The 16,705-nt window shown below is 34.8% G+C and overlaps 1 protein-coding gene across 6 annotated transcripts in view; it reads left to right on the top strand.

Annotated features, from left to right (window-relative positions):
• LOC105834520 (nucleolysin TIAR) overlaps positions 1–16,705 on the top strand; it is a 532,534-nt gene that overhangs the window by 299,478 nt on the left and 216,351 nt on the right. For all 6 annotated transcript variants that reach the window (XM_036295522.1, XM_036295524.1, XM_036295528.1 and 3 more), the window contains one exon: positions 5,736–5,793. In XM_036295522.1, the coding sequence (XP_036151415.1) occupies positions 5,736–5,793 (58 nt within the window). The remainder of the gene's footprint in view (positions 1–5,735; positions 5,794–16,705) is intronic.

Raw genomic sequence — 16,705 nt, 5'->3', positions numbered from 1 at the left:
TCAAGCACTATTGAAATCATAGCGGCTATTGCGGTTGTACCGAAAGTGAGATTATAAATCAATTTTCTGCTTACGATATATTGATATGTAAACGGAAAATACTTATCCTAACAACTAATACACGATTCTGCTATTAATTTGTTCTCAATCGATTAACTAGCAATTAACAATTAATTAGTAATTAATCTAATACGTAAATTGTCGACTCGTCTTTACTCCGATATTGATTTCTTATCTTTTGTAATAATTATTAGTTTCAGCAGTATACTTATACGCTTTTGCACTAATTGTAATAGTATTTTAAAGATGTCTAGTAAAAATGGTCTTGCCAATTAAATATTTAATATTGCATATTTTTGTATGTCGTTTTCTTTCAGGCGAATTGATTAACTTCTTTAATACAATTTTCGAAAATGCAAAATAAGCACGTGACTTCTTTAATACAATTTTCGAAAATGCAAAATAAGCGTGTTTAGATTAATGCAAAAATTTGCTTGAATTATAAATGGTCAGTATTAATAGTAAATCTTATTAATATTAAGTTATAAATTAAATTTTATATTTAATAAACATAATATATCGATTGCAATATATTTCTATGATTAAAAATATAATCTATAATAAGAAATGTAATATACAATGTAACAACTTTTAATTTTTCTTTAGTTTTTTATTTCCTTTCTCTTTGATTTCTTTTTCATTTTATATATTTTTCAAAAATAGTGTGGTATTATAAATTTTTGAAAAAGCTAAAGATATACTTTATCTATTCCGCACTGAAATATATTAAATTTGCGAAAAGTTATCTTCTTTGTAAAGAACGTTTTACAGTATTAAGATTTTGCAAAAATATTTAAGTTTTTTTTACGCGAAATATTTGTCTTGTGTGTTCGCGACGATAAAAACTATCAATTAGATTGAACCTGGAAACGGGCAAGATCCATGTACCTCGAGCATTCGAAGTACTGATATTTACAGTGTAATTAACAATTGAACCGACATGGATTGTCACGAGGTTTACTGGAGATCCCGTTTGCGAGAGTGTTTCTCCCGTACGCGCAGAAAGTAAGCGAGTGTTCCGTAAATTTCTTACGATAGCATTTCCGTGACTTATTACCGCAGCAGGCGAGAAGCGTTAGTAGTGCCGCGTCGACTAATGGGTGCCATGTGGCTAGAAAATAAGAAGGCATAAGTAAGAAAACGTTACAAATCTACCCCACCGTACTGGTCACCGTATCGGCCATAACGTTAAACGACAATATAAGATCGGCGCCCTTCGTCATTCGAAAGTCCGAAACGGCCTTACCCCATTAAATGTACTTATATAAGATACTAGCCCGATGGGTAGCCAACCGCGCATCAATCACGATAATAGGACAATAAATATCTGACCGGCAGGCGACTGCCCGACTAAGGTCAAAAGTGCAGTAGCTTGCAATTTCTGCCCGATTTCCTGCCGATATTCGCTCGCAATAATTCAACCTTCACATCTGTAATATGTAATCGCTCCCCTACCGCCTGGTCTAAGCCTCGCATTAAAGTGTCACGCTGATCCATCCCCTTTCACCCTTCGGTGTCCAAGTAACACAATACTCTGTGCAACAGTTCGATAGTTTGCAGGCAAGATTTGTCACTTCTCGGCATAGCTGGCAACATAGGCTGCAAAAGGCAAAATGGATCTCACACTTGGCCAACCGGAAAATTCCTCGATTTTGTTTACGCGGTGGTATGAAGGCGATAAAGAATTTCAATTTTCCTCGTGTCACTTCCATTCGTAAATACAAAAATGTCTCTTCAACAAATCGTAGCGTCAAAATTATTTGAAATTGCTGTTATATGACGATTAAATTAAAAAAGTAAAATTAGACAATGGAACAATTACCTATTTTATTTTATTTTTTTTACTGATTTATTCTACAGCAATTTTTTCTGTGCCATTTATTATATATATCAATTACACGTTTTGTTTGTATTCAATTTTTCTCCTATTTTTATTACAGTTTAAATTAAAAGTACATTAAATTTGGTGTATTTTATTTATACCATTTTTTCCCTGAAGTTTATTAATTTATATAAAACTCTTCAATTTAAATCGTCAAACCTTAATATCGTAAAATCGTACAATTTTTTGTTAGATTAGAACTTGGAATAGATTCTCTATAAAAACGTTGTCGGTTTCTTGCATGTATTTTTTTTATTACTCTTTGTATGTAAACAATCGCTTTAATAAAATCAGTTAAAAATGTAGCCTCTAGGTATACACGTAGACGAGGAAATATACAAAACAGCGCAGATACGATTGCTTGATGGAACATGAAGTATCAATAGTCGTCATTTCACGCAGCAGTTGGAATACTGGGTCAACCTCGTTTCGCGAGCGAGTTATTCAAAACGAAAGTTTAGATGTACGCCTAGAGTAATATGAAAGTGGCGTATCGGACGGAAACTTCACCCTTTAATATATAAATATGGCAAAGAGGCGAGGTTCAGCATAAGGCGCGTGTGCATTAACTGTTCAAAACTACGACATGTAAACTTGCTTTCCTCCTATATAAACCATAAAACAACGGGCTCTGGACCGGCAGACGACCTCGCAACCCGCTAACTATTAAAAGTTGCAAATTGCTGCAGACACACTGCGGGCCCCGTGTTCGCGTACCGGCCGTCTTGGGCACTCACTCGCGCGCGCGTTCGTCCTATTCTAACTTACTTACCAGACTTACTCGCTTCCTTACTTATATAGTCACTCGTTTACTTACTTATTCCCCGCTTCGTATTCCTTATCCGCCGCACTTTTCCGCGCCGCGGTTTTCCCCGTTAACATTACTTGTTCTTGTCACGCATATATTTACGTACACATGCATTCTCTTTTTCTGAAACATCTAATCTAGTGGAAATCGTGAGAAATGTGATTAAAACGTTAAGTATCGAAATAACGAAATAGCAAAATTACACGCAGATATTATTTCTTATTGTATTCGGTAGAATTTGACTGGTCTATAATCATTATCTTCCCTGCCATTCATGCCACAACCAACGAAAGCAGTTAGAGATAATTTATATTCGGGGTTGCTATATAATAGACAATAACGCAAATTATTTAACTTCTGTACACACACCGGTGTTCAATATACTATCCGGCAAACTATTTGCTACGGTTAGTTTACCGTTTAGTTGCGGCGTCCCAATGTCGCTTCCAAATATATTTTGTAAAATAGTTTACGATGCGCGGCTGGCTGGTAATCGTACAAAGCACCGCGTGGGCATAAATGCTTTATCAAGCGGGACGGAATATTTTGCCTCTGTTCGCACATTTCGCCATAATTCGGTTCAATTATCATTCGATTATATCGATTTTAGAGGTGTGTATTTAGTATTGGCATACAAATGCGGGTCCGTGAAATTACAAAAAATATGTTTGTGCAAATCTCACAAAAGTGTTACCAAAATCGAATGCAATTTTACGTCAATTCCTTCTCAGTATACATACATATATACATATTGTGAGAAATACACGCAAATCTTTAATATAATACAGTTTTTTCTACTTTACTTTATAACAGAATTTCTTCGCTCTATTGCGTATCGATAACTATAAATTATTATTTACTTTATTATTTAATTATGTTCTTCCTCTGCGTCGTATCAGCATTATAATGAAATGTTAAAGTCATTCTTAAAAATTACTGGCAGAAGCTTAATAAATTTATCAGTATTCGTGTTTTCCTGTTAAAATACATTTTTGATGCGATACATTTCATGCGCTGCAATTTTACGCAGACAATTTTATTATCTCAATTAAAAGTAAGAAAAAATTACGTTGGAAAAAACTCTGATACGTCGAGTTTCGTTGAATATAATTCGACTTGAATAATAAAGACATGTAAAAAAAAAGTTATCATTGTACGGTCTTTATTGAAATAACTGTTCTTCTAATTGCCGCGTCCTAAAACGCTTTTTTATCTCAGTCTATGCGCCAGTTTCATAAACCCTCATAATCCAAGAGACTTAAATACCGTACCTGCCAGGAACTGCACGAACGACGTCGAGAGTCGACTATGCCGACGGCCAAGAAAATGAAAAGTAACGATTCAATATCAACGCCACGCGGGTTGCGTGTAGCGAATTAACACGTACTGATACGGCTGGTGTGTCGTCCACGTTGGTGACACCATTCTTCCATTAACCCTGTCTACATTTTCTGCGTATCGTGCGCGTGGCTTTTATTATCCGCATACTTCGGCCGTAACATTTTACTATTTCCTGCTTATATCATGCTCGTGAAATCTATCACACCATTAATTGGCAATAGGATTACGAAGAGGAATGAAATTGCGTGACCGAAGGATGCATCGTAAATTGATTTTAGTTTTTATTAAAAATATGTTTATAAATTAAATGTGCGAGATGTATAGTTAATTCTAAGAAAAAATTTTTCATTGAATAAAAACAATATATTTTACATATATGTTCTGAGAAAATTTCATATTAATATGAAAATTCGTTAAAATGAAGAGGTAACATGTCGATGAATTCAACACATGTTTTTATATTGAATTTTCCCAGAGGGCTTATTAATTGCCAATATATTTTATAAGGGACGTCGATATTGTGCACACCGCACTGTCTGAGAGAACAATATGTTATCGATAAAATCGATGGATTTCTATCATTCGTACAATACACTCTCTGTGAAAGTACCTTTTGACAAAGGAAAATATCAAATCAGTGATGATGGGCGGTACAGGCGTAATAGTTTAGTTACTGTTCTAAATTAACTTGGCTCTTTGCAAACGTTTCGTACGTTCGCAAAATTCAATACAACAAAACTTATTCTCGCTCGTAGTCCCGTCGCTTTAACGTACCTTCATTTTTTCCTGAGCCGCGATCGATTCCGCCGAAATGACTTTTACTATCTATCGAATATCTGCGACGCTACGAGCGGGTACACGGTGATGCATAAAGAATCCAGTTTACGGCATCTGTTAGGACTCGACGATACCCGACACATCCCATTTCCGTCGCCCGACGTCTTCTCTAAAGTGAAACCACTTCCTCGCTGTCGGAATCTGCAGATCCGATTTAGAAGTAATGTGATCGATTCTCCTAAGTTTGTCTAAGAAATTTCGGCAGCTGTCAATATAGAATTTGGATCTCTTTTATTTTTTATAAAAATAGTTTACGAGTAAAAGAATGGCTAACTTTATGATGGTCACAATGAATTTTATTTAATATATTATTTTTGTTAAGATCATTATTAAGTTAGCCATTATTAGAACTGCTTTAGATTTAAATATTTTTATTATTATTACATTAATCAAACTTAATTAAAAAAAATAGTCTTTTCAATATTTACTACATATATATGTGTAATACGTATATAAATATATATACTTATTCTTTTATCAACGTTTTTTATACTCTTCGATTGGGGATTAATGATTATTTGAATAAATTAAAAAATTAAAGACAATAAAACTTAAAATATTAATATTAAATTTAAATTAAGTTTTTGTAAGAAGATTCATTGTTTTATATAAATCCTTATTTTATAAATTTAAAACATATGCTGACGTAATTATAGAAAATAATTAAGACGCGTTACGTTCACCTATATGGATATAATACATATCTATATTTATTAAGAAAATTTATTAAGAAATTTTTTGAAAATTGTAACCTCTTACATTATCACATAGCGTTAAACGCACTTGTTCTTTTTTTTAATGTTTCAGGAGATGAAAGTTAACTGGGCGACGTCGCCGGGTAACCAACCAAAACAGGACACGAGCAGTGAGTATGCCCACTTTTCAGATTTTCGTTATTACACGAAAAATATTTTTAGCACTGTGTGTTTTACCTTTGATCCTATACTTGCTCGACTTGTTGGACTCGCATACTAATTGGTCCAAGCAGAGAATTACTCTGAAAGAGAATTTTTTAAAAGCTATTTTGAAGTACGCATTTTGGGCAAAGTGCAAAAATATTAGGAAAATTAAACAACACGATAAATAAAACAACAAGAGATCAAACAATTTGATCGAACACATTAATCTAATATTTAATATTAATAAAATTTAGTAAAATTAATATTTAATTTACAAAATTTATATTACGAATTTATTATTATTTTATTGTCATTAAATGAAGTATTATTGATTGTTATTGGTATATTAATACAATGCATTTTTATGAACAATATCACTATACATATGTTATCTATTAAGATATATCTCTCTATATAAAATATACTTATTCCGTGTTACTTAATTAATTTATTATTTTTATAAAGCTTATAGCGCATATGATTTCATAAATCAATTATTTCTTAATATGTGATTTTATACACGAAAAATATAACTCATATTTTTGTGATAAAATGTATAAACTGAAAATTTAAAAGTTTAAATATTAGTTACATGTCAAATTTCACATTCAAAAATGTGAAAATGCTGTTTTTCATATTTTAGTATTACAATTTTTATTTGTATTTTTTTCGTTCAAGTATTGATTTATGTATTAATTTTGCAAAATTAATTTTATATATAAGTTTTATACATACGACATTTTATATTGTAAGATAATGTGTTACCTTGAGGAATTTTATTATACTTTTTAGTATAAATTTGCTATACTTTTAGTAAATTCTACTAAAAGTATGGTAAATTTTATAAAAAATTACTATACTTTCAGTAAATTTTACTAAAAAGTGTAGTAAAATTCCTCGAGGTCACACATTATTTCACAATTACCAAATTTTGAGGGTAAATTTTAAGAGAAAATTCTCTCCGTGTATGTATAAAACTTATATATTTTTTTCTTTTAATGATTATTTTAGACAAAGCCTATTATTGAAAATTAAATTAATTTATCAGCTGAAATAAAATAATTCAATATCACTGACATTAAATTAATGTTTTATTATAAAAAAGTATTTATTAATTATTAATAAAATCGTTTTACTTTGATTCTACAATTATAATTATTCGCGTGTTTAATCGAATAAAATATTAATCGAATGTTTAATATCGACTAATGTTTGAGACTTTTATTACCAGTACATACATTGACAATCTCTATGTACAAATTTTAATGGTTGCTAATACAATTTTGTAGAATAAATTTGAATCGCGCGCGCGCACGTGTGTGTGTGTGTGTACACACATAGCTTTTATTTAAAATACTATGGTTTTTTATTACTTGCGACAATCCTAGTACATTTACATAAAAAATAATTAGTCTTTCATAACATATTAATAATGTTTAACATAATACTCAAGTAATTGAAATAAAAACGTTTTTGAAAAATTTCTAATCTACACTTTTACGTAGAAGCTGATTCCGAAAATCATCACGATCCATGTTATTATAGTTTTTGCATTTGATTTAACGCGTCGGAAATAAATTTCTCAGTATTTTGCACAGTAGTTTTCAACGTGTCCCAGTTTTTTTATCGTTAAAAGAAAAATTGTTGAAACATTACCTATAAAATGCACAGCCAATATGAATTAATCAATGTTTCAAATTAATTAACTATCCGTGATTTGCAATTTTATTTTTGGGTTGAAAATAAAATTGAAAAAAATGCTATGACATACAGCTCTATTTATTCTAATATATAAAGAAACATATAGTAAGTAATATCTTTCGTAAAAATCTTATAAGTACAATTACGACACGTTTTCTTGTAAATTTCATCGCGGATTTTTAAGTGCGCAGTTATAATTTTGTCGTAATCATGTATAATTTATTATTTCAGCATTTGTGTACATAGATAAAGCATAGGATATTCAGTGAAATGGGACTTGGTGTAACACAGTTCCATATATTTCTAGAATAACTTCTACGCGTAAGGCTGTCCGGTACAGCGGTAGTTCGGGATTAAGCGTACGTCCCTTGTGATAATCTCTTTTGCTTTCTGTGTCTGGGATCCCCAGAGAATCAACCATAAACCATGAAACCCGTCATAACTACTTTCTTCCCACGATCTCTGTATGCTCGTGTGCATAGGAAGGTTGAGATATAACGCAGATTATGCAATGCAAACTGGACGAATTAGAAAAGGTTTTCGACATTCTTTTTTACGAACACATTATGTTGTCCCTCACGTTTACAGAATGACGAAGCACGATGCGGTCTTACGTATTTGAGAGAGATACAATTTATTGTTAGTTACAACAACTAATGCGTGAACGATACGAATGATGAATGGAGTTCGCTAGTTACATTTCTAAATCCCTCGGCATCGACTTTCGCGCGTGGTCCAGGCGACTTGAAATAATTTAACAGGCACGCACATGACGGCTAAATAAATATCACAGGAAGATTCCTCCCGCCATTCCGTGCTCGTTACATGTGTGAAAATGTGCGCGGTCGCGTCTCTGTGGATGCGCTCCATTATATATGTACCGAAGGCGGTTGTACGCGTGTGCGTGCTTGAAATTCAGTGAGGGCGGCAGCAATATTTAACTCAGTCTGAAATTCCTCTTTTTATGGACTTGTAAAACCGTGACAGGCACATGGGACCCGATCCTGCTTCTCCCGATCCTCTCTCCCGTTCTTCGTCCCTGTCGTTTTGCCCACCACCCCTTGTTGCTACCTGCATCCCCCTTACTCTCACACTCGGCTCGACTCACACCCGCTGACGCGGTTAGATAGCAGTCTCGTACCTCTCTTTTTTTCTCTCTCTCTCTCTTGTCGTCCTCTTTTCCATCGCCGGTCGACGGTCCGTTACCGCATATCTACCTACCTACGATCACCTTCTCTACTTCCCTTCTTTCTTTGGCGTCGCTATCCACCCACGCGTACCTACCTACCGGAGCACTCTCCTCTCTTGAAGCACTATTTCTCCTCGGCGACAAATGCAAAACTAAAACGTATTCTCCTCTCTTCTATTCTCTCTGTAAATATGCCGGTATAGTTGCCAGCGTATGGCCAGAGTTTCCCTCCGCTTTTGTTTCCTACCGCCTCTTTCTCCCCGTTCCGTCTGCCTTCGCCATCCTCTTCACGATCATACGTATACAGCATTCGGCGAATGGATACAGGGGGTGTCATGCGGCTGCAACTGGAACGACGGGTTGTTTTACTTTTCCGCGAGAGATTGCTAGTAAACTCAACCGCCGATACACCTGCGCACATCTTGTAGCTGTGACTCTTACGTCATGTTTTCATAGAAGTGTATGTTATTCCAAAAAGCTGTGATAAAATAGGTAATCTTGACGTCTATTTTCTTTATTTTTTTTTTACCAAATTATGTAAATTTTATTTTCTTTAAAGAAAATACTATCAAGGAATGTTCCTATGATTAAAAATGGACAACTGTATTGTGATAATATTGTTTTATAGTTTTTCTCACGTTTACATGTACAATTTTATATTGCATTGTCATAATTTTTGTAATAATATTTAAAAAAATTTTTTTATTTGTAACACGTATATTTTAAGTTTCAGGAAACTGTAATTTTAGTAAACTTCTAATTTGAGTAGAATTAGATTATAATTTTTTAAATTTTACATAAAGCTAGGAATATTATGCTATTATACCACAGAAAAATTTATTACTCATAAAATGTGAATCAGATAAAACTAAATTTTGTCGACTGTTTGTCAGATTGAAGTATGTTTGTGCTTCACGTTGAGAAATTTCAAATAACATTTTGCAGCCAAGTGTCAGAGATAGCGATATCCGTGATGCATCGAAATGATATACGAATATAATGTTTGCGAAATGTTTCTGCACGATGGCAAGTTGTATTAGTTTTTGGTCAGTACCAGCTGGATTGTGACTTTAAGACCGGTCGTTTATGCGAGTGTCGTAATACGCAGTGTCGCATGGGATCTAACGCGAGGTATATTCCGCAAAGATGAAAATATAGCGGCTGAAGATGGCCGGCATGGAAGCATAACAAACGGCGATAGTACGAGCGGCGAATTGCGATAAAATATTTTGGACTTTCATGTCTTGCAATATATTTATCGTGGGACGCAGCCGCGCCTGTAAGTAAGCAGAGCTTCATAATTTTTACTTAAAACAAATAGCAGGTTATTTGCGGACGTTAAGGAGTAAAAGATCTTCATACTTTTAAAGAAAAATTATGAACTCTGGTCTCTTATGTAGATATACGCAATTTCACAATACATGAATAAATATACATGTATGTTGTATAATATATATTCTCAAAGGAATATTTGGACGTTACTAAAATTAGCGATTCCTGAAACTTAAACCGACAACATTTGCAATATAATTTGCATAACTGCAATTTGTGTAATTGCAATTTCAATTATCTCAATCGTTATGCAGATTTGCCTATAATCCCTAACAGTGATAGTGACCCCGATATTATAGATCAATTTCACGCCGAACCCCTTTAATAGCGACATGCAATCTCTCCGCGCCCACAGCTCGTTGCTGCTACAAATAGATACCGACCCGTCGTCAGATATAAAAGGAGGAAGTTCGGAGAAGAGGAAAATTCCTTGTTCTACTTTTCTTCTTTGATCGTTGACAGGAAAGGTGCTTGGAGAAGACGCAGTAAACGGGAAGGAAAAAGGGGAGAGGAGAGGGAAGGGGGAGAATAAATAAAGGGAATTGTAGAATTGTGGCGAAAAGCTTTGAATTGAGTTTGACTAACTGACTGCGTAATCGCGCATCGTTTTTCTTGCATTATGGATTACGTCAGGGGATAATCGTGCCAGGCTTTATTTACGAGGCTTTCCCATACAAAGGAGTTACACCTTGGGTTCCACTTCTCTATTCCGTTTATATCCGCGGCGAGAAGCGTTTACTGTTAAACCATAAGCCGCATGTCTTTGCCATTTACGTGCATTATTGCCGCATTATTGCAAACTCTATCTCTCATGTCTTCCTTTTGCATGTTTATTCGTTTGCGCTTTAGTATTTCGCATTTCTGTAAGGACATCATCCTTCCTTCGCGCCGGGCTGTGTTTCTGCGATTTGTATTTTACAATCCGCGAATGTAATGCATCGATATTCCAATTCGGGTGTAAAACTGACTCGATTACGCCGATTGCGCCAGTTATCGATAAATCATGAAAGTACTTTTCAACACATTCAAATAAAACTGCCAGAGAAAGAATTTCTATTGTAATTTATGTTGCGCGCAGATCGATCGGTGTCAATTATAACGAATTGTTGAGATTGCTCATTTACATATACGTCCTACGAACACAAGTATTCCAATGTACATACATTCGCGAGGAATCCATGTTTAACTGGCGACACGATGCAGATCAACGGACCGAGAAAATAGGATGAGCCGCGGGAGACAAGTGCATCATGCATTCTCTTTGTTCACGCTGTTGCATCAAAGCCCACATTCAAATACACTGTTGTACATGCACACTACATACGCACAAATATATACAACCCTCTACGTACCCCCGCCTTGTGGTGTAACGACGCTTCGTGGTGCATCGTGTGGCGAAAGCCCTGTCGTTGGCATTTGTGGGCAGTTCACGGCCGATAGGAGAATCGGTAAACCACGATGTGGTATCACATCGAGATCGAATCTTGCGCCGGCCTCATACATGAGCTAATAAGTACGAGGAATAGGTTCCGGTATCCGGGTACACAAAACCGAACCGATAATAAAGAGCTGATAATAGCTGAAAGGGAATTTGAAACAAGTATGTAAAATATGCGTGTCAGTGTTGTTTAAGTCAGTTTTATTTAAGAACCTTTCGCAAATTATTCTGTTGTTGTTGAATTAATTTAAATTGATTAATTAGATAACAAATAATTTGACATTAATATATTTTGTTAGTAACAATAATAACAGAAATCTCAAGGCAGCTGTTATTTGCATCTTTAAAAGTACATGCTTACAAAAAGACATGCTTTTTACATGTTGAATTGTGGAAATTACATTCTGCATAGTTACTGTTGGATTAATTTTAATGTTTTCATGTATTACTTGACCCGTAAAATTATTAATTTATTAATTTAAATATTGCACAAAAGGTATATATTTATAAAGATGGTAATTAAATTCTAAAAGTTTTGTTTCAACGTTCAGTTGCTTTTACCTAGTTGTTTTACATCCAGTTATGCAGACATTATATTCTGTTGATGGAAGGATGTAAGCATTAAAGGACATGTACAAAAAGAAGCTGCTGTAAACTCATTTTATTAAATCTTCTCTTCACGAGACTATTTATTCATAACTTTCCGTCATAAAGCGCTAAATAATACTACCCCATATTAGATTTCCGCCCAGAGTAAAAGGGTTAATTAATGAAATACAAGAAACGTGAAACCTCCATGATGATAAAAAATGTATATATGTACATGTGCATATGCATGTATCATTCTCCGTATAATGCTGTCCAGATGCTAGCCAATGTTTACCGCACAGTGAAACAGAGTACTGTCGCTTTGTCGTAAAAGCGCAGACATTCACGTCCAACATACGCGCTACTCGGTGTATAATCACAGATGCACGGGAAAGCTTACCGCGTTCCGCACGTTTGGATGTAATTACCGGGACGCAAAAACAAACGCGAGAAATTATTATATTTCGCTTCCGGGCGACTGCGTCCCGAAAGCAATCAGATCCGCTTGCAATTTTTAGTTTGCAAGCGTAACAAAGGAAGTTCGAGTGAAAAAAATTCGTTATTTTTACGCTCTTATTCGTGCTTTAAGGATTATTTTTACGTGCACTCATCGGCGTTCCGCTGATGGAAGGATACGCGCTTTAATCAAGTTAATGCAGCCACGCGTTCTACCCCAACCCTTCACTTTGCACTGCCGCCTGTACGTATCAACCTTGCACGTGTACACGTAGGATGACTTTTATGCGAGGTACACACTTTGGAAACGGTGCCACCGTGTGCCAACCGGAAGTTCGAACTACCGCCCGCTTTCTACGAGCACGTTTCTCGCAGATTGGTTCGAAGAAAAATGTCGGGCCAATTTTGAAGTCACTTTTTCAGTGCTGGCGAATGAAGCGAGGCCATCTTGTCGTGCTTTTGATGTCCAAAAAAAAAATACACAACATCCGTGCGTTGTGCGTATTTCAACAAATATTATCAGACATAAAGGGTAACGCGTTGCGCGACCCGAACGTTTGTCACGATGTGTAATCCGAATTTCGGCCAAATCGCTTACTCGTACGCGATGACAGTCGGACAATAAATCTCTGGTAGTGACGCATGTCCTCGACGGTAAAGATGTGGTAATATGTGAAGGACCATCTTTCTTGATTTCGACGAAATACTGGCCGTACTTCGTAAAATATTTGTTTTATCTAACGTAATATATGGATGAGACCGACATGTTGCTCATCAAATAGCTATAACTAATGATTTTGATGTCGTGCGATAATATTGTGAACTGTATTATATTTCAACCGCGTTATTGTTAACGCGACTTTTTCTCCTTCAGTGATGAATTAGACTTGGGGAAAAACACTAACACATGACTTTTAAAAAAATATACTTTTTGAACGCCGCTTATGAAAAAGAATTATGTGTAAACGTGCTGAAACAATAGCCAGATGCAGAATACAACGAACGTGAAGTGTCAATAACTCGCCATCGTTAAAAGCACGCGCCGCATTGGGAACAACCGATTCGTTTGAATTTCGCGTAGTTTTCAATACGTCAATGGATATATACTATAAAAAAGAGATTGCGTAACGTATTTGTGGTTGTTACGTGCGTTTTCACATACAGCCATACACGAATTGCCCTTTTTGCTTGGCATAAAACTGGACATTATTTTCTGCGAGAAACGCGCGATGGTTTGAAAGGTTGAAAATAGACGCTCGCTGGGCTCGTTCAGTGACTCGACCAGGCATTACTATGCTAAGAGTTCCCTTAGGAGAGTAATAAGGGTTGTCGTTCGCCATTGTTTCGCGACCGGCGCACGATCGCCGGACAACAGTACAATATTCGATAGTGAGAATCACTGCAATCCCCTGTGTACAATAACTCAAGTACCGTGAATAAGGTGGCCCCTCTCCGGTCGAATGTACCACCATTTATGCTACACAACCGCCGTTTTCACCGCGACCCTTTCCATGCACGTCGTAGAGGAAGATATGTCTTACACAATCCACAATTTAGCACTCTATTCAAAGTACTCGCTAAATATACAAATTAGAATTGGCCAATGGAAACACAATGGATGAAAATTATGCTCAAACTAGCAATTTTTTTACATTAACGTATATATATATATATATATATATATATATATATATATTAGTGAATATACTCATTTATCATAAATTTTAATTTAAAAAAAAAACAGTTATCAATTCATAAAGTGGACTTTTTTTTTTAAATATAAACGCATACATATGTACATATACTCAACATCACGAGCACATATGTACACAGAAAAAAAGCAATATAGCCAATAACATATGTAGTTGCGGGCAACTACATATAATACTCAATACAATAATATTTGCTGTTAATGGAAGTACAATGTTGATACTGCAATAGCATATATTATTGTATTGAGTATATCTGTAATCGACAGTCCGCAACTACATATTTTTTGGATCTATTACTTTTTTTTTTCAGTGTACAAATATATTTTTTTGTATATTTAAGAAAAAATTATTCATTGTAACTTTACGAATTGATAACTGTGTTCTATAAATAAAAATTTATTATGAGTATGCGTGCATAATTATACATATTAAATAAACGCAAGTGATAATGCGCGAGACTATCGAACTGATCTTAAATTAACGACAAGCTAGGGAGCCAGAAAGCTTTATTGAGAGAAACTGCGAAGCAATTTACGGGAAGGTGTTCGCGCGTAAGAGCACGGCGATCACAATGTGAAATATGGCGCTAACGAAGAAATGAATCACGTCGGTGTATATCTACCCTACCAGATAGCCTGGCAAATAATTTTAAAATGCAAAATTCACCTAGGGAAGTCTTATCCGTGCAAGAGGGAAAATTATTTCGTCGTGACACATGCCGGGGGAAAACAGAAAGGGAAAGGGGACAAGGGTAAAGAGCCTGTGAACGATATGAAAAACAGAGTTTATGGGTGGTTATAAAGATTACGTCGCGAAGAGAGCTCTGTGTCGGGTATATGCCTGTTTTTTTCTTGGACATTCTTTTCAAATATATATTACGTCTTTTCTCTGCTAACAGTAATATTTGGTACACTAAGAAGTAGATCTTAATCATTGGTATCACACACACACACATACACGCACACACGCACACGCACACACACACACACACACACACACACAATTAATTATCAATCAATTATTAACGTGAAATGTGTGTGTGTGGTTACATAGTCAATTATAAAGAGTGGCACAAAATTATTGTTATTATTCTACACCCTTTCTTATATTTCATACGTCAGGGAAAAATTCTTAATTAAATAAAAATGTAACTAACGTACGTTATCTGCTCATTACGATGAAGGAACGAATGGTTATTCTCGAGTAAGTTTCGCGCTGCATAGAAATGAACGGAAATTTCCAGATATGTCACGATTGCGAGAAACATTTCTTGCATATTCTGATACGTGAGCTATGATATGTAAAGTTAAAGAAACGATAATCTTTTTCATTATGAATATGAATTGCGCAATATGCATATGTATTTAATATATTACGAAGAGCTTAATTATTACTCGCAACTTGATTCGCGACAATATACCTAAAGAAAATGTTGTGTATATCACTTTAACCAGTAAATTTATGGAAGAAAAACGAAGTTCCGTGTACAACTAATGATGATATACAACAACATGAGCTAGGTCGTACCATACTTTACAAAAATACAATACTATACTGAAAGTATGTAATGTACGATGCTGTTATTATAGTCTTGCATTAAACCTATAAGTTGAGTTACTGTAAGATACAATCAAATTACACCAGATAACCTTGAGTAAAAATGCTCCTATATAGCAGTAATGCGTAAGTTCATAAATTTTACTTTTAAATCAGAAAATTGCAGGTCCGCTTCTGCGATGTAAAATTAGTTGCCAGCGTAATCTAATTTTATTTTATATGAATTAATTCGCATAGTTTTTCCTGGTTTTATAACGAAAATAAATAATAACCGGATTTTACAATATTTCAGTGTATAACAATTATATTATATATTATATCAAATTATTTACTTAATAAATTTGCCTTAATAATTGCATTTATTTTCTAACAGAATTTTAGTAAATAATAGATAATTTAGTTAATTATGTTTTACAAATTAAACACGGCAACTATAAAAGCAGATGCGCTCGATTTTAAATTGTGATATTCAGATTTCTCAAAATTGCTGCGGGCTGCAATCGAAATGCCAGTTGCTCATTCGGAAACGGTCAAACTGATGATATAAATTCGTATGCCGTATGCATGGTTAACAAAAACCACGTAGATGTTTTAAATAAACCACCACCGGCCACGCCACAAGCTAGTCCATGTTCCCGTGACTATTTCCCGAAGTGAACCTGTGGATTAGCGAAATATGACCGCTTTAGGGGGAAGTGATGGGAAAAAATTTGCCAGAAATTTGCATCGAACTCAACTCGGTAAAAATGCAAATTTCATCGAGCATCGAACGTGACTCGTATCGAAAAGCGGTGGAAAGAAAAAAAACAATAAACGTATCTTTTGAAAATATCGACGAATACGTTTTGTATGCTGTATTTGATAAACAGAAACAACTTTCGCTGTGTTGTTTCAATTATTATTAA

This window comes from Monomorium pharaonis, chromosome 1 (assembly GCF_013373865.1).
Source record: "Monomorium pharaonis isolate MP-MQ-018 chromosome 1, ASM1337386v2, whole genome shotgun sequence".
NCBI classification, from domain to species: domain Eukaryota; kingdom Metazoa; phylum Arthropoda; class Insecta; order Hymenoptera; family Formicidae; genus Monomorium; species Monomorium pharaonis.
Note: the sequence above shows the minus strand (reverse complement) of the source record. Positions and strands in the feature narration are given on the sequence as shown.